This window comes from Schistocerca americana, chromosome 1 (genome assembly GCF_021461395.2).
Source record: "Schistocerca americana isolate TAMUIC-IGC-003095 chromosome 1, iqSchAmer2.1, whole genome shotgun sequence".
NCBI lineage: Eukaryota > Metazoa > Arthropoda > Insecta > Orthoptera > Acrididae > Schistocerca > Schistocerca americana.
Window position 1 is genome coordinate 705,320,374 of NC_060119.1, and position 19,398 is coordinate 705,339,771.

A 19,398-nucleotide genomic window follows, 5' to 3' on the forward strand; every position below is an offset into this window, starting at 1 on the left:
AGGAATACTGCAGCTGTAGGTGCTCTGACAAAAGTATTGTTCAGATTTCATATAAGAGTTCACCTGCAGTCAGTGATAATATATTGAGCAAATTTTAGAATCAGACAATTGGAAAAGTAATCAAAGTACTGAATCTAATGTGAAATGTTTCCAGTTTTCATGCTTATGCTATAACAACTCACAGAAAAATGGTATCACTATAATCTGGTTTAAATTAGTTGGCATCTGATGGCTGAAAGTCCAAAGTTGCGCTATTTTCACAAGTCTGCAGACAGCCACCACTGCATCAATAAAAAGTGACTTTAAAGTCTCATCTCCCACAAAAACCACATAAATATCAAATTGACATGTGTTATAGACCTATATAGTGTGTGTGAATGTTAAAATGTTCTTAATTGTAAGTAGAAGCAAAGTTCTGTTAATTTTTTTGGAGCAGTATAACTTCTTACAATATCTTGGTTGGCAATCGATTTTATCGAAGTTCTGATTTGTATTCCATCTATGCATATATAAACTTCACAAAATTACTTTTTTGCCATTTTGTCAATATCTAACTCACGTATGAAGTCTACCTGTGACAAAATGTCTTAATTTTTTTATGTTATAGATGTCCATAACACTGTAAAGAATTTAGCAAGAGCAAGTATTGGCTGCAGAGCGAAGAATGTCAAAACCATATTCCTAATTTTAATTAGGACCAGAAATTGGAGAATTCTTTGCATCAAGAAAAGTTTCCTATATGAGAATTGGCAGACAATGGTATATGCTGCAGAACTGTCTTCTCTAAGTCAACACTGCCAGCCTCCAATTGTTTTATTTCTGGAGGTAGCAGTCAAGCATATTCACTGTCAAATGCCAACTAACTTATAAAAAGTGATGAAAAGAATGAAGTTAAGACTTAAAAATAATTTACTTCTAACTATGCAGATAATTTTTTGACCTAGACTGCTTCCACAAAAAACCAAGCCTGACTGGACCTGAAGATAACTGCAAACCCTTACAATGTTTCCAGGAGAATGAGTACACACTTTTTTCCAACTAGACTATTTTTAATTTATACTGCTGTTAGTACCATTTTATCTTTTTCTATGAGGCACCACCATTTAAATTGGACAGTTCACAAAACACCCAGTGATTTAATGCATGAACTACACTCAAAGCATGACTTACACACAAGAAGCTATTTAGTCGAATTGATCTCTTTAATGTTGTTAATTACAAAGTTGTAAAACTGGCATGTAACAAATATTGGTATTACCTATATATCTTTAATGTCATGTAAAAAATTACTTATGGAACAGTTAAGAAAATATACTAGCCATTCCAAAACAGCCTATAAGTTTAGTACTCTTGACTGCAGTGCAAATGCAATAGTTGGGTTTCATCTTAAACTGCTTTTTACTTTTTTGCAGTTGTTATACCAAGCTGTGCTACTGCTAAAACTGATTTCCACTAAATTTGTCCCTGGCTGATAAGCCATACAGAAACAAGCAGTAATACTAACAGCCCGTAAAAATGTTTAGATGCAATCTGAGATATTAATTTCAATATAAAAATCAACTACCTCATTCAAGAGACAGAGCAAACATATATAGGATGAACATTAATAAAACAGACAATCTACAAGGATAGATTCCCGACTGGAAAGGGAAGAAAAAAGGTCCTATTAACATGTGTCCAAACCATGGTAGATGGTGCTGACCAATGAAAGTTCCTCTGCCAAGTACCACGTATTCCTTGCATGTTGCAGGCTGTGTGTGTGACACAGTACACTGTAAACAGCAGAATGGCTCGGTATTTATGTTGGAAACCTACCAATATGGTGTTTGTGTACGGCCAAGCTGATGGAAACTGTTGATAGGCAACATGGCTATATCAAAACAAGTACCCTCACAGACACCACCACATCACACTACATTTCAAGCACTTTTTGGTAATTTACGTGACCATGGGTCCTTTCAGACAGACGAACATGCAGGGAGGCGTACACCAGATTTGGAGGACCAGGTTCTATATGATATGAGATGAACCCTAGTACAAACTCCAAACAAGTGTCCCGCCAACATGGTGTAAGCCAGAGTGCAGCAATCCATGATGCAGCCTGTGAACACGTGCACTGTATCCCATGGAGGCCACTTTGAACATCTGTTGTGACATGGATGCAATGCAGCTCTGTACTGTGTTCTGGAATGATTTTTTGTTGTTGCACGCACACCATCCATTTCCAAGCAGCTGTTCATAGGACGTGTCCAGTCAGGAATCCATCCCTGTAGTCTGTCAGTTTTTTGTGTTCACCCTTCATAATATCAGAAGTCTTATTCCATTAAATGGCATCCCTTACTAGTTTTTGAACTTTGTTCATTTCCAACTTTACAATCCCCATTAGAAAAATTCTTGCCCTTATCTCCCAAAAGCTTACAGATGATCAATATAAAACAAAGAAGAACATGTATAAAATAAGTGTTCTACATACATATTGAGTAAATTATCAATGAGAAGTGATATGGCTGCAGTGATAAAATGCTTCCAAACTTACAATTTTATTTTCAATTCATTTGTTTTTCAGAATCTGTACCTCAACTATAAAGGAATTGCCACAAGTGTTAAGAATGTTGTGTGCCTTCTCATAAACAAACAGCATAGTACTTCTCTATTGGACATTCTCTTTAATAGAGATGGCTGCACCTAAAAATGCATGATGTGTTGCTGCAATTAATACTAATTATACTGCTAGTAGCTTTTTGCAATGTATGTTCATTTTGGAATGTGAAATAATCCTACAAGCTGACTGTATGTCAGGAGCAAAAAGGTACTTATAATCACTAATAATGGTGTGTGTGTGTGTGTGTGTGTGTGTGTGTGTGTGTGTGTGTGTGTGTGTGTGTGTGTGTGTGCGCGCGCGCGTGTGCGTGCGCGTGGCACACCCCAACCAATGTCACACTATGCAGCTATGTTTCCTACAATTAAGAGAAAACAAGATTTTTTCATGAGGCTCTCGAATAAGATATACTGCTTGGAACTATAAAAGATAGCAGCAGGCATAATCCATATCATTTCATTTCAGGCAGGGGTTTACCTTTATAGTCTCAGATATTATTGAATTTAGCATGTGTTAAAATTCAGGAGTAAGTATATAAAAAAAAAAAAAAAAAAAAAAAAATTTAAAAAAAAATCCTGTCCCGACATACAGGCCTCCAAAGATGACACTGAACACCATTTTGAAGATGAGAATTTCGGAAATTTTTTTTAAATGCCGTATCTCTAACCGTTCTAGATATTTGATTAGAGGTTTTTTTTAATTTGAAACACAATTGATTTATGGTTACAATGGTATCCTTCGTTTTGACATCTGTCAAAGTTCTTTCGAATTTTTTTTTTAAATTCGAAGATTTTTTTTTTTTCAAAATTCCAATCCAGAAAAAGTTACGAGTTTCTTCTGTTGATTAGTACCATGTAGTACTATATTATCTGTAAAGAGGAGCTTCCACTTTTAAATTGGACAGGTTTTATTTTAAAAAAATCACTTTTTAACTTTCAAGGGTAATGTATGTTTTCACTGAAGTTGTTCTTACTAATTTCTTTGTTACAATATTAATTTATATTGTCTTTGTTGAAGTTATTTCTTATTACTTTCTTCTGTTGCAGATATTTCTTACACTTTGTTGTAGTTTCTCGTCAGTTTCTTTGTCGTGGTTATTCATTGCAGGTTTCTGTATTGTAGCTGCTCAGTGCTAATTTGTTTACTGAAGAGGCTTCTAACAAATCTGAGAACATTCAGCAAGTTCTGTGTCTTTGTGAGGAATTTGCCCGCTGACACAGTTGCAGGGTGTTTTGTGGAAAGGACTGTTTGAAATGTCTTCTGACTGTGGCCACAGTAGAGTGAAGTGTGCAGACTATTTGCATATCTATAAAAGAGTGATATAGAAGACAAACAAAAAAACAGCCTTTGTTTAGGTTGGGAAGAAGAGTTCTCATTTGAAGACCGTTTCAAAGTGAACACGTTTCCAGTGGCGACTTGTGTGTTCTAAATGTTTTGACAGAATAACAACAACGATAGTGTCTGAACAAGGTGAAGCCTCCCATGGTGCAGATTTTGCATCAACAGAGGAAGAATTAAATACCCTGAATCAGTCAACTACAGAGGTAGGTGTCAGTCTTGTTAAGAAACAGTGGTCAGTGAAGTTGAGTCATAAGCTCTAACGCATCAAGAAAGTGCAGATAAATTACTAAAGCTATGGATGAATTCACCACAGCAAAAATGACCACACTCTTCAAAGTAGAAATTCCATCTTCAGAAGAAAATGAACCAAAGCACTCTTGCACCTCCTGCTAGGAATTATTCACAAATGTCAATTCAGCTGTTGGATATTGTGCATCCTACAGTGAAAAGGTGCAAGTTTTAACTATTATTCCAAAGAAATTTTCAAAGAAAACGACTTTGAACCGCGTTCCATCAGTATCAAAGTAAATGGTAGACAAATCAAGAAATGTGAGTTCCATAAAAGGAGTCTCTATTGTGGTCATCCCGTAGATGCAGCTCAAGTTCAAGAAGTGCAGTCATTTTATCTGGAAGATAAATGGGACTGTTCTCGCCATAGTGCCAACAAGAAAGACACTATAACTGTAACAATTGAAGGTCAAAAAGTTGTGAAAGTGAAGAGGTACATGACTAAGTATTAAAGAAACTATCGCAATTTATAAGGGCAACTATAGTACTTCACGTATTGAAAGATCAAAATTTTATTCATTATGATGTAAGTGGGCAGTGCATGAATTTTGAATCTACTGGAGCACTTGACATATGACACCTTGGTTGAGCATGTGAAATCATAAATAATCTGTGATGTTAAGTGAGAGACTTGTTTGTTTCAAGACTGGTGACTGTCCTGGAAAGGGAGGACTGTCTTTACAGACACTTGGCCTGGAAGGCATAACAGATAACTCTCCAGAAATTACATATGCGTCATCGGAGGAAAATAAACTAATTAAGGAAACTATTGCCTTTGACACTTTCATTGATGAACTTGGTAAATGGTCAGTGAAAGCAGAGCCTGAAGAAATTGCAACAACAACATTGCAGAAGTGAAAGGGTGTGTACAGGCCGAAGAACTACGTTTCGTGTTTCACTGTGATTTTGCTGAAAACTGGTCTGAAATTCTCCCACAAGAAGTTGGAGTAACGACCAGGTTTCAATTTTTACAGGAGTGACACATTTAAAAAACGAGACCACAAATGTTGCAGTCATGACACCGGACATGACTCATCACCTGCTTTGCTAGCAATGCGCTAAATTCTTCAACTGCAAACAGGGGCAGAGAATATCATTATTTCTGATGGTCCTCCTAGTCATTTTAAAAATCGTTACTAGCTGTTTGAATTGAGAAAGTCTCTTGTGCCAACTGACTGGGTATACAGTGCTACTAGTCACGGGAAGGGGGCTTGTGATGGTGTAGGAGGCTTGCTGAAGCACCATGCTACAAAACAAACTACAGCTATGATTCAGAATGTTGAGCATTTTACGAAAGTTGTGAAATCTTATACATCCACAGCCCTCGTTCTTTTGTCCAAAGAGAAAATCTAAGAATTCCGTGAGCAGAAAAAAGAAGAATGGTCCAAACAAACTACTCTTGAGAAAGGAATTCAGAAGAGACACTTTAGGACACAAAGTGATGGGCAAACTCATATTGCATGCACTTTAGAGAGCAGGCGCAAGAAGAAATTTCATTCATTCTGCCAACACCTCAGATTAACAACCTAAGAAGGAGGTGTTTGTGGCTTGTGTGTATGACTGTGACTGATGGATTGCAGAATTATAGACACCTCTTATTATGAGTTAAACGTAATTGTAGTGAACTTTATGCAACCACATGGGCCGGCTGCTGGATATCAACAATGCCATTAGTGCTCATTTCCTGTTCACAATGTTTTTAAAATTGTAAGTGCTCCCGTTCCTATTGTTCACCAGGAATGCATATCTATATCAAAGGAAGATAATGAAGCAGTGGAACACATTTTTAGTTCATTGACTAGCTAATTTCAGTAAAAAACAGAGTGCACAGAAGTCATATAAATTGAAATGTTTAACTTTTTGGATGTTTCACATAAATTTTGGAACCATTTAAAATGCTTGGAGGGGAAAAAAATTGAGTCTCTTACTCATCTTTCAAAACTAAAATTAAGTTAAATAAGGGCAGGTTTTGATTTTTATGAGCCTATTATGTGATAATAAAACAGGTTTTATGTACGGCAAAAATTTCAGTTGTTTATAAAACCTGTTCAAACTGGAAGTGGCTCCCCTTTTCAGGGAATGTAGAACTAACTTATATGGTACTACCAACAGAAACAAATTATGTATTGGCATTTTTGAAAAAAAAAAAAATTTCATAAATTATAAAAAAAGTTCAGAATGCTAAAGTAAAAGAATTGTGACAGGTAAGTCCAAATGGAGGATTTCTTTGTAATCATAAAGCAATTATCTTTCAAATAAAAACACCCCCAACATAATATCTAGAATTGTTCTGGGAATACAGCATTTTTAAAAAAAATTCCAAAATTCGCATCTTCAAAACGGTAAGCAGTGTCATCTTTGAAGGGTTTTAACTCTAAGCAGAAATTTTTTTGGAGAAAACAAATTTATGTTCCTTACTTAGTTCTTCATTTTAACATATGCTAAATTCAATAACATCCGAGACTATGAATGTTAGATTTTTTCCTAGCCTGCCTGAATTGATAGGGACTATGCCAGGAACTATTTCTTGGTGTTCCATTGACAGTCACAGTTTGCAACTAAGAAGTTAGTCCACTCACTTCCACTGCAATGTGGTGTCAAGCCACTAGCACTTCCAAAGAAAGTTAAGGATAACATTTTGCAGTGATGATTTGGGCTGAACACTATTGGGAAAAAATAACAATGCAACACAATTTTGCTGTTCATAATACTTTTTAATTTGCCACAACTGGCAATTTTATAATACGGAAATAGCTAGAACTGTATCTTGTAAGATATTCAATTACAGCACAGCTGCTTTAGTCCAGTAAGTTTGTACCACAAGGTTGGATTCCATATTTACATAAATTTCATTTTGTTTCCGCTCAACATTCGCGATTTCGAAATAACAAAGGCTATGCCACTGCAAGCAGCAACTAAACATCGAAAGCAATTTCCTCCCTTCACTTCCTCGACATGTTTAACCAAGTAATTCACAAATAAGTAACGCTACACAGTTGAACATGATGGCATTTGATTTTGGTATTTTTACCTTCATACGTATATCCCGACCCAGAGAAGTAGAAACAACACTCCTGAACCGGAAAATATTGCTGCCACTAACGCGACAAGCAATTCTTTAAATATGTCGCGTGTAAATTTGGTACTCGTCACTTCATACACGAATAGCCACGCTGTAAAAAATATACCAATCCCCAACAGCACCACAGTAAGGTGTGGGAAAACTGCTGGGTTGACAGGTGATACATATCTGGACATTGACTCAACGTCGAGCTGCAAACAGAAAAGAATAACACTTCTTAACATTAAGTACATAATTTTTCTAGTTGTGAACACATACCGATTTGACAGGATACCCAGCTTTTAACGTTATTAATGCTTATAGCATACTTATAAACAGGGAAGAATAAAACTATACCATTGTTAATGTGATGTATGCTCTTCAAAAATGTAGTCTACTTTTAAATTACAATCCTCACAAAACACAAGACGTGGCTTTCTCGCATACTACGGCGTGGTTTGTACTAGGCAGATCCCATCATTTGATTCGTGTCCTAAGATGATGGGTGACGAAGTTATCTCGGCGCAGTGAGTAACAACACGGCCGTATTTATGATCCAAGCGGCCGTGGTAACAACAGGTCATGTTAAACTGTGGTAACAATCACGATTATCATCGTGTAGACCATAATGAAATATAATAAACAGAGTTTTTGGTGATTCACTTGGAATTTAGAAAGAGTACATTAAGTTGCAATTTAAAAATATCAGCGATATATCGTTCTAAGTTTTGCGAAAATCGTGAACTCGGCGAAACAGTAAGTAGTACCATCTCATTGTTAAGATATGAACTAATGATAATAGATACAGAATTTGGCATGCGTCTCAGTCAACTAAAATGAGTTGGCCTTTTTTTTACGCAGAGTAGATGCATCTCGATGTTAATGATTCCAAATACAATTAAAGTACAACGTAATTCACTATTTAATTGGGATGTTGATGATTCCACCGATTGCACTAAAGGAACAGCATAAGAATGGTAGATTTGCTATTACTGCTCAACGTAAAAGGAAGAATTTTAGATTTAAATTAATTTTTCAAATCATATAATACGTTTACAATTCATCAACAGCCGAGGACCCGCGAACCAGAGATGACCATAGAAGCAAGCGAGAAAGTGCTGCGATCTATCGATGGACTGTTTTAGCATGTGGGCGAAAGATGTGTTGCCAGGATTCTGTACGTGATACGGTAGTTGATTTGTAACGAAACGTGAAGTGTATTTTTTTTAGTAATGTTTGTTATTGTCATAAAAATATTGAAGTGCTGTCGTCAATGCTGCCGTACTTCTGTTTCGTGTCGTTGATTGCTTGACTTCGGAAGTTGGTAACTAGGTTCCCATCTGACAGTTTGTCAAATAAACATTGGAAACTTATTGCTTATGGCTTGAATTTATTTCATAGAATCATATGGCTCGCATCTTTCATCACGATGAGAAGTTCGCCCGGTATATTAGTTCATGTCACTAAACTGATCAACCTTTCTGTGTAGTAACAAATTTTGGTAGGCGGCACCTGTCAATTGGAGTTTACGAAGGGTACGTGCATCGGCGGAATACAGTTTCTGGTTCTCTGTCTGAGATAGTGTACATCGCTTTAATCATGTAACAATAGTGAAATTATTTGAAGACCACCAAGTGACCTACTTATCTACTTTCGGGTACGTAAGATTTGTGGTATATTCAGAATTTCAGGAACTGAAATGAACATAGGGTGATAGCGTACAGATGTTGAATACCGGGATGGTGTGTGGCGCGGATATCTCCATTTATGCGGGATGAGTGAAGAGGAGCTGCTGCAAAGAGCGGCGGAAGAGAGGGCCAGTATTGTGAGCCGTTACAAAAAGGGCCGAGAAAATGGAGCACAGATTGACCCCTGGGAGGATCCAGCCTTCGAAATTTATCATGTTACCGATCGACATGGATTTATACAGTGAGTACATGAATATATTGATTTTTCACTATACCTTCTATTTAGTTAATAGCTTTCCACAAAATTATAGTTTCGTGATATACAAAAATATTCGCGTAGGATGCTGTTGGCAAAAAATTCATTTTCTTTCTTGAAGGTTTGCTGTGTATTTGGTAAAAATAAGCAGTTTTTTAAATGTTGCCAAATACTGTATTTAATTGCCGACCTACACACTTAATAACTGCTTGGCAAAATTTAGTGTAAACAATTTGGTGTTTATTTTTAATTTGACTGTTTATAAACTTATTTTAGAATTAACTGTTACTCCACTTTAACATAGAAATGGAAACCAAATTGAATATGTGTCTACTGAACAATAACTTGCACAGGATATGTGCTGTAATGACATGTTTAACTATCAAATCCTCTAATGATATAGTTGGCTACACTCATCATTGTGCAAGAACAGTTATTTAAAGGCTGCAAAGTAAAACATAAATGCTCCTTCCCTCCCCCATCTCTGACTCTGCCATCCAGATTTTGGTTTCCCTCGGTTTCCTTACGCTACTTTAGTCGAATGGTTCCTCTGAAAGGGCATGGCCGACATACTTTCTCAAAGTTTCTGAGCAGTCTATAGTGACCTCATTGTCAGTGGGATGTAAACATCCCAAGTCTTCCTTTCTTTCATACTACCTCTCTGTTCTGTAGCTACGTTTTATAATATTTGAGACAAAATGAACAGGTTCTATTCTGATCAAATAAGAATTGTACCATTACCCTGTCTATGTTTAGTACAGTGTTTTGAGTGGTTTTGATTCCCTCTGGCACATTTTACATGCCAGTTTCAGTATAAATTTTTCTTTTACTAAGAGGACTATTTAGGCAATTACCACAACTAAATGCTGTCATGCTTTAAAACTTATTTCCTCTGTTCTCTTGACAGCTGGCAACTATCTTCTTTTCTGATTTAGTTTTCTTAACTTAATTTTATTTGGTTGAGTGCCACAGAGTAATGCAATGAGAAACTGTAAGAAGTGGCTCCTGACACATTTTGGCAATTTGTTTAAACACCTTTAGATAAATACCATTAGCTTATGCTACCATTGCCAGTGCTAGTGCACTATGTCTAATGCATTGATATTGATAGAATAGAGAACTAAAACCTTCCTTATTTCATAGCACACAATTTGTTGCCACATATGGTATGTATAGTGCCAATTAACTGCCACGCATCCCTTCTTTCCCAAGCTTTCTTGGGACTAGTGTAGCAGGGGATACAACCCGTCGGCTTTGGACAATGACGTCACAAGTCGCCAAACGAGAAGCGATTCTTCTTAGTGTTGTAGCTCCCTTCAGTAGCTGATAAGTGTTTTTTGGCTTTAAAAAAAAAAACTCAAGAGATAGAATAAACAGATCCACTTTATTAAGCAGTCAGTAAAAAAACGAAACTGAAATATAACAGCAAAAGCGAAAATGGTAAACTGCTCTCTGGCGACTTGTGACGTCATTGTCCAAAGCCGACGGGTTGTATCCCCTGCTACACTAGACCCACTTTCTTTTGTGATCTTGACAAATCTTTGTACAATTATTCTATGAATTTCTTTACCAACCAGGAAGTAAAATTGTTAAACAAACTGGACTCTGCGTGTGTTCTTTCTCATCCTTCTGTTTTTTTTTTACCAACTTACTTTATTAATATTTATAATCACATGTGCTGATTACTGTGATATGGTAAAGCAGGGCTACTTTGCTCATAGGAGGAAAACTTCCCTCCAACTCTGAAAAAGGATTCAATCCTACCTAGCACCTATTCTAATAAACATTTTGCAACAGATTTGATTCTGTCTAACAGTTGAGCATTTCTGCTAGCTCATATGTTTGAGTTATTCTGTTTCCCACTGTCTTGGATATTGTCTGCTAGCAAAATCTGTACTACTATATTTTTGAGTTATTTTTGTCAAGAATAAGTGGTGTTTTACTGTCAGAAAAGAAGACAAATATAATTTATTTATGTGTAGAAGTTGTTTATTGTCTAAAGCATACCCACAAACTTGTAATAAACATGTTATTTATCACTATGATGTAAAACAGCCATGAAGCTTATTTCCTGGAAAGAATGGGGCAACTTTACACCACTGACAAAGTTGATCAAAGTAGCCACACATTATTTTAATTACTTTAAGACGTGATTCAGCTTGGGATGATTCTTATTACGTTGAAAATGTTGTTATAGTGTAGTAAAATTGTAAATGGGAGCTAGGACATAACCAGTTTGCAGTTCATAGCACTGAAAATCTGAAAGAGTGCGTAGAATCAGTTAGAAATATCACTTCACTGAAATGTCATAAGATGTTTCTAAGCCAGTGCTAGCTACTAGTAAACAACTTAAGAGGAGAAAGACCCAGACAGTGCTTGATTCTAATGATGAAGACCTATTAGAGGAACAAATTCTTGATGAAAGTTAACACAAAAATTGGGAACCATACAAAAGATACCACATGGAAGTTATTTGTGGTTTCTATAGTGAACAAAGAGAGGCTATCAAAACCACAGGAAAACTGATACAAATCAGCAAGAAAATTTATTGTGTTTGTGATTACACAGCATGAAAATAAGCATTACCGAGTTATTAAAGCTTTATTGAAGATGGTACACCCATTAATACTGTGATTCCATGTATTAATATCTGGAAATGGGCTGTAAATAAAGATGTACTTTTTCACAAAGGGGATTATACAGTTGAAAGTATAAAGCCCTCAAAATGGTAAAGCAAAAGATGCATTTTTCTCAGTGCTGAAGTTGGTAAATGGTGATGAATTTGTGCTAAACGCTTTGGAAATACGGAAGCATCCGATTCCGCCCGTCTGCTTTGACCCATGACGTCACAAATATGGCGGAAACAAAAACACACACACACTCTATCCACAAGAAGCCTAATGACACTAACAGGACAAGTGCAGGAAATGGGGTGTTTTGGGTGGGGGGCAAACTAAATATAAACAAATTTAAATGCCTTGTGTAGCTACAACGTGTAAGTGAAGACAGCCATGCATGAATACCCACCCACCTCCCCAGGGGTCATAACCCCTGCAACCCATAGAAGATAAAGATGCTTCAGTAGCTGATTAGTGTTTTTTGTCTTTTTAAAAAAAAATCTCACGGGATAGAACGAACAGATCAGAAAAGTAAATAAAATAAGATAAAACAGAACTGGAGACAGCCACACTCAAACCAAACTCCGCACCGTCATGACGTCACACACGACAACACCCTTACGTCACGGGTTAAAGCCGACGCGTGGGATCGGACGCTTCTGTCGACCCAAAGCTTTTCTAGTGTAGTCAGACATTTTCACACACCAGCATACCTAAGGAACAATTAGTCTTTAGTTTAATAACAAAATGACACTGAATTACTTTTTTAGATCTTAAATAAAAAAGTTGCATTATCATGATTTTTTATTATTTTTGTCCCTTTAATACAGAAATGTACAAGTGTTCATGTATTGTGACCTCTTAAGGTAATGCAATAAACTTTAAAGAGGGTAACATTGCCCCCAAGCTATTACCCTGTCTTAAAATAATGTTGGAGCAAATTAATCTGCTTGAACAACTACATTTCTCCAGTTTTTTTAAACTTTATAAAATTTCAAAAATAATTTTTCAATATCTTGTATGTTACTAAATAGGTTTTACCTTGTTTTTAAATAGACTATCTTCATTTTCCAAAGTCTTTTTACAAAACTACTATGCATGACATGATTTTGTTTGAAAAATAATCCAAAAGTGGCACAGAGTGACCCCACATTGCAGTATGTTATTTAATAGGCTTTGATTCGCAATCCCAGTTGAATTTTCGCATTCCTTGAATCTGTATTTTAGATGTATACCATTCATTTATTTTCCATGTCAAATAACAATCGTGATTGGATGTGCAGAAGGAAGTAATTAACAACTGAGGTTTACTTTCCATTGGAATATCTTCCTATTATTATTATAATAATTGTTATTATTATTAAATTGATTGGCCACATTGGACCACTTGAGTCATTCCATGTTCACTTTCTCTTTGATGACTAGACTACTTGCTTCTTGCACTCAGCCCAGTACTTGGTCATTCGTTCTGAACACAATTTTCTTAACTTGTCTGAAATCTCTACTGGACTTCTGTGCATCATTTCTGCTGAAAATTTATGATTAATAACAAGTGTGTTAATTTTGTTTCTGTTCTCTGCCTCAGTAATCCTGAGTCCGACTGCTTCAAGATATTGCTGAATTTCTTTGGCCCACTGTCCTCCTGTCTTCTTTCCGAGACCTCTCATCAGTAGTTGTTTTAAAATCCTGTTGTCAGGCAATTGTAAGACATGAAAGAAATATGAAATTCTTTTGTTCTTCATTGTGCTGGTGATTGGGTCAATTTCACAATAGACAGTTTCATTAGGGAGGATTCTCCAGACTCCATCAACCTGGTATCTTTTATTGATGCGTATTCTGATAATTCCTTGTTCAGTCTTGAGGAGTCCTTTCATTTTTAATTTGGAACAGAGTTTCACAAGCATAAGTTGCTTCTGGGAGAGTTACAGTTTTGTAATGTTGGATCTTAGTGTCTGTCGACAGGCATTTCTTACTATATGTTGACCAGGTTAGAAATTGTTCTTTTTTCATTTAATTGGTTCTATTTATCCATGTTGCTTTCTCACCCAAGATATTTAAATTGTGGAACTATGTTAATTTCATGATCATTATGAAGATTTTGTCCATGCAAAGAGGTTTCATGGGCATGATTTCAGTTTTCTCAAAGGATGTTTGTAATCCTGTTTTTGAAGCAATTTTCTGGAGACTTTTTATCTGAGCACAAACTTCTTCCATGTCAAGGGCTAAGAAAGCTAAATCGTCAGCAAACCCAAGGCAGTTTGCTCATATTACTGGTTTTCCTCCGATTTTGATTTTACACGGATTTTCTTTTTGGCAGATTGTCATGATGTAATCGAGGGCCACATCAAAAAGCAAAGGGGACAATCCATCACCTTATCTTGAGTCCTATTTTCATTTTTAAAGCTTGTGACATTTCTCCTCTGAGCTTGACCTTTGAATTTGTGTTAGTTAAAGTTAGCTGAATGAGTCTTACCAGTTTGGGATGGAGGCCATATGATATAAGGATTTTTAGAAGTGTGGGTCTATGATCACTATCATATGTTTTTTTTTTAAATCTATGGATGAGATGAATAACGTTTGTTTCTACGCTTGTAATACTCCTTTATTAGTTTCAGGCTAAAATTTGTCAAAATCCTCCTTGATATTCTCCAAGTTGTGGTTCCAGAATGTTTTTGATCCTATTGTAAATTGTGCAGGAGAAAATTTTGTATGCGCAGTCCAGAAGGGTTATTCTTCTGTCATTATCTGACCTGGTTCTATCTCCTTTTTTAAATAATGGATGGATTATTCCTGAGGTCCAGTGCCCTGGAATTTTCTCTTTGATCCACATTTCAATTAGATGTTCATGGAGATTTAGAACTACAGCTTTTCCAAATTTCTGCGAATACGTGGTCTTCACAACATGCCTTGTAATTTTTTTAGTTCCTGAATTGTGACTTCTACCTCATTGATAGTTGGAGTTTCTATTAGTTCTGGGTGGTTAAAATAGATGCTTCAGTGTCTCTTGAAATGTTTCCAGTGGGTCATCACAATTTACGTTTGATGAAAGACTCTGCAAGGATCTCTGTATTTTCCTGATTACTATGCGCCAACTTTCCTGACATCTCTCAGCATCAATGTTGGGGACTCATACTTTTTAAGATATCTCCCAAAGATTTTGTAATAATCTCTTGACTGTTTCTTCTGGAAGTTCTCTTCTGTCTTTTCTAGGGTATTTTTAAGATGTTTGCGTTTTGTCTATCTGATGATTTTATGGGTTGACTTTCTTTATTTAATTAGTTCTAGATGTGATTCTTAAGACTTTTGGGCTTGATGCTTTATCCAAGCTTGGTGTCTTCTTTCTAATGCCTGGTCGCATTCTTCATTCCACCGCTCATGTTTCTTCCTGGGATTTATTGGAGCCAACTCTTCTGTTATGGATTTTGATTTGGTGGTTAATTCTTCTAGCGTATTATAGTTGATAGATCCTTCACCTGATTTCCTAGTGTATTCCTCATGTTTTATTAAGATGGTTGGGTCGAATTTTCTTCTACTTTTTTTCTTAGATATTTTCTTAACCATTGGTGTTATTTTAGTTGGTGTTCACGACATAGTGGTCTGGTCCTGAGTCTTCACTTGTTAAAACTTTGACGTTGTAGATTTCATGCGTACATGGTCCAGTTGCCATTCACCCTTTCGGAAATCAGGGTGTTTCCAGGTTTTTTAATTTGTGAGGTTTCCTTTTAAAACATCTTGATTTTGAGACCAGGTTATGGTTTCTACAATTTTCAATTAACCTTCCACCATATACTACACTGAAGAGCCAAAGAAACTGGTACTCCTGCCCAATATCTTGTAGAGCCCCCACAAGCATGCAGGAGTGCTGCAACATGACATGGCATGGACTCCACTAATCTCTGAAGTAGTGCTAGAGGGATCTGACACCATGAATCCTGCAGGGCTGTCCATAAATCTGTAAGAGTACTAGGGGGTGGAGATCTCTTCTGAACAGTAAGTTGCAAAATATCCCAGATAGGCTCAATAATGTCCACACCTGGGGTGGCCAGTGGAAGTGTTTAAACTGAGAAGAGTGTTCCTGGAGCCACTCTGTAGCTATTCTGGAAGTGCAGGGTGTCACATTGTCCTGCTGGAATTTCCCAAATCCGTCAGAATGCACAGTAGACATGAGTGGGTGCAGGTGATAAGAAAGAAAAACTAACGTACGTGTCACCTGTCGGTTGTATCTAGACATATCAGGGATCCAATATCGCTCCAACAGCACACACCCGACACCATTACAGATCTTTCACCAGCTTGAACAGTACCCTGCTGACATGCAGGGTCCATGGATTTATGAGCTTGTCTCCATACCCGTACACGTCCATCCACTCGATACAATTTGAAATGAGTCATCCGGCCAGGCAACATGTTTCCAGTCATCAGTAGTCCAATGTCAGCGTTTACAAGCCCAGGCAACATGTAAAGCTTTGCGTCGTGCAGTCATCAAGGGTACAAGAGTGGGCCTTCGGCTCCGAAAGCCCATATCAGTGATTTTCTGTAGAATGGTTCACACACTGACACTTGTTGACGGCCCATCATTGAAATCCGCAGCAATTTGCGGAAGGTTCCACTTCTGTCATGTTGAATGAGTCTCTTCAATCGTCATTGGTCCTATTCTTACTGGATCTTTTTCCAGCCACATTGATGTTGGAGAATTCATGTTTTACCAGATTCCTGATATTCACGGTACACTCGTGAAATGGCCATACAGGAAAATCCTCACTTCATCGCTACCTCAGAGATGCCGTGTCCCATCACTCGTGCATCAACTATAACACCACTTTCAAACTCATTTAAATCTTGATAACCTGCCATTGCAGCAGCAGTAACCGATCTGACAACTGTGCCAGATACTTATTTCCTTATATTTGTGTTGCCAACTGCAGCACTGTATTCTGCCTGTTTACATATCTCTGTATTTGAATATGCATGCCTATACACTTTCTTTGGCGCTTTTGTGTGTATTATCATATGTATCGTTCAGATATTGTCTTAATTTGTGTGTAATTACATTTAAGGGAGTATTACCTAATCAGAATTGTTATATTACCTATCCAAAAGAGTTTTATTTTACAGTCTATGAAACCAACAAAATACTTAGCTCATGCTTGGGCTATTCCTGCTCCCACTCAACCCCTTGCTTTGTCATATCCTTGCAAAGGTTTGAATTTACATGTAACTTATTTACTCACCCATCACGACTTATTCCAGTCTTGTGATTCATGTGTGTTTTTTAACATCAGTGCTATCTATGATGACAGCGACATTGATAAAAATGTTTTTCTACATTGATATGTGAGTTTTCTGTTGGTACTCACATCTATTTATTTGGTCTGGGCCACCTAGCAAGAATCCACCAATATTAATGATCACAGTATGTATTGTCAGGGGCAACAGCATGCTGCTGAACACACAATGGTCAACTGCTACTGCACAGTGTATACAATTGGGACTTAGAATCCCTTCCTTTTCCATCATCACCATCACTGAAATGTACATAATGTCATCACATTTTTGTATCCTTCATCCTTAAGTAGACTATGTTCTACACACACCTCTATCCTTGGTCACATCCCATTTTGTGTTTCCCTTCTACACACTAGCCAGCTACTCTCTGCTACTCTTGTCAGGCATTGAGTCCTGTACATTCATCTTGTTCCTACATCTACATCAAGACTTTGCAAATCACACTCGGGTGCCTGGCAGTGGGTTCATCACACCAACTGAACACTCATATCTTTCTGTGCTAGCTCTGATTTTCCTTATTTTATTATGGTGATCATTTCTCCCTGTGTAGGTTGGCGCCAACAAAATATTTTCACATTTGGAGAAGAAAGTTGGTAATTGAAATTTCATCAGAAGATACTGCTGCAACAAGAAAAGCCTTTGTTTCAGTTATGTCCACCCCAAATCCTGTATCATGTCCGTGACATTCTGTCTCTGGTTACTCGATAATGCAAAATATGCTGCTCTTATTTGAACTTCCTTGGTGTGCTCTGTCAATCCTGTCTGGTAAGGACCCCACACTGTGCAGCAGTACTCCAAAAGAGGATGGACAAGAATAGTGTACGCAGTCTCTTTAGTAGATCTGTTGCATTTTCTAATTGTTCTGCCAATAAATCAGTCTTCAGTTCGCCTTCCACACAGCATTTTGTTTGTGTTCTTTCCAGTTTAAGTTGTTCATAATTCTGCAATTTCTGGGCATTTAGTTGAATTTATCGCCTTTAGTTTTGACTGATTTATCATGTTACAGAAGTTCAACAGATTCCTTTTAACAGTCACGTGGATGACCTCACACTTTCCATTATCTAGGGTCAATTGCCAATTTTCACACCTTGCAGATAACGTTTCTAAACCGTTTTGCAATTTGTTTTTATCTTCTGATGACTTAACTAGATGATAAACGACTGTATCATCTGCATACAACCTAAGATGGCTGCTCAGAATGCCTCCTAAATTGTTTATGTAGATAAGGAACAGCAGAGGGCTTGTGTAACACTAGGTGCAGTGGTTAGCACACTATACTACCCAAAGCTACTAAACGTCAGTAGTGCTTATATGCTTTGCATCAGAAAACAATTTCATTACCATCAGCATGAGAACAAGTCTGAACTGCATTTGTTTATTTGTTGTTGTTGTTGTTGTCTGTCTGGAGACTGGTTTGATGCAGTCTCCATACTATTCTATCTTTGCAGGCCTCTTCATCTCTGTCTAACCACAGCAGTGCACATCCTTCTGCATCTGCTTAATGTATTCATCTCCCTCTACAAATTTTATCTCCCACACTTCCCTCTAATACTAAAGTGGTGATCCCTTGATGTCTGTGTCCTTTTGATCAAGTTGCACAACAAATTTTTTGTCTCCCAATTCTATTATGTATGTCCTCATTAATTATATGATCTACGCATCTAATCTTCAGCATTCTTCTGTAGCACCACATTTCTAAAGATTCTATTCTTTCTTTATCTAAGCTGTTTATCATCTGTGCTTCACTTCCATACATGCCTGTGCTCCAGACAGATATTTTCAGAAAAGACTTCCTAAAACTTACATCTATATTCAGTGTTCACAAATTTCTCTTATTTTGCTGCCCAGATACCAAATAGCAACACTCATCTGTTTCTTTAATTGTCTTGCTTTCTGATCGAATTCCTGTAGCGTCTCCTGATTTAATTCAACTACATGCCATTACCCTTGTTTTGCTTTTGTTGATGTTCATCGTATATCATTCTTTCAAAACAATGTCCATTCCATTCAGCTGCTCTTCCAAGTTCTTTGCTGTCTCTGACAAAATTACAGTGTCATTGGCAAATGTCAAAGTTTTTATTTCTTTTCCTGAACTTCAATTGTTAATCCAAATTTTTCTTTGTTTTCCTTTACTGCTACCTGAACGTACATATTGAATAAAGTCAGGGATAGGCTATGGCCCTGTATTCCTCCCTTCTCAAAAACTGCTTCCATTTCATTCCCATTGTCTTTTATAATTGCTGTTTGGCTTCTGTACAAGT

General features: G+C 36.9%; 1 protein-coding gene across 3 annotated transcripts in view; it reads left to right on the top strand.

The window, feature by feature from the left end:
• The first annotated feature begins 7,886 nt into the window (after positions 1 to 7,886).
• Positions 7,887 to 19,398, top strand: part of LOC124609730 (USP6 N-terminal-like protein) — a 130,452-nt gene continuing 118,940 nt past the window's right edge. Inside the window, exons 1-2 of one of the 3 annotated variants that reach the window (XM_047140097.1) lie at positions 7,887 to 8,045; positions 8,973 to 9,218. In XM_047140097.1, the coding sequence (XP_046996053.1) occupies positions 9,064 to 9,218 (155 nt within the window). In that variant the 5' untranslated portion in view covers positions 7,887 to 8,045; positions 8,973 to 9,063. Of the gene's footprint in view, positions 8,046 to 8,389; positions 9,219 to 19,398 lie in introns of those variants that run through there. The other 2 variants (XM_047140096.1, XM_047140098.1) reach the window with 2 other exon arrangements.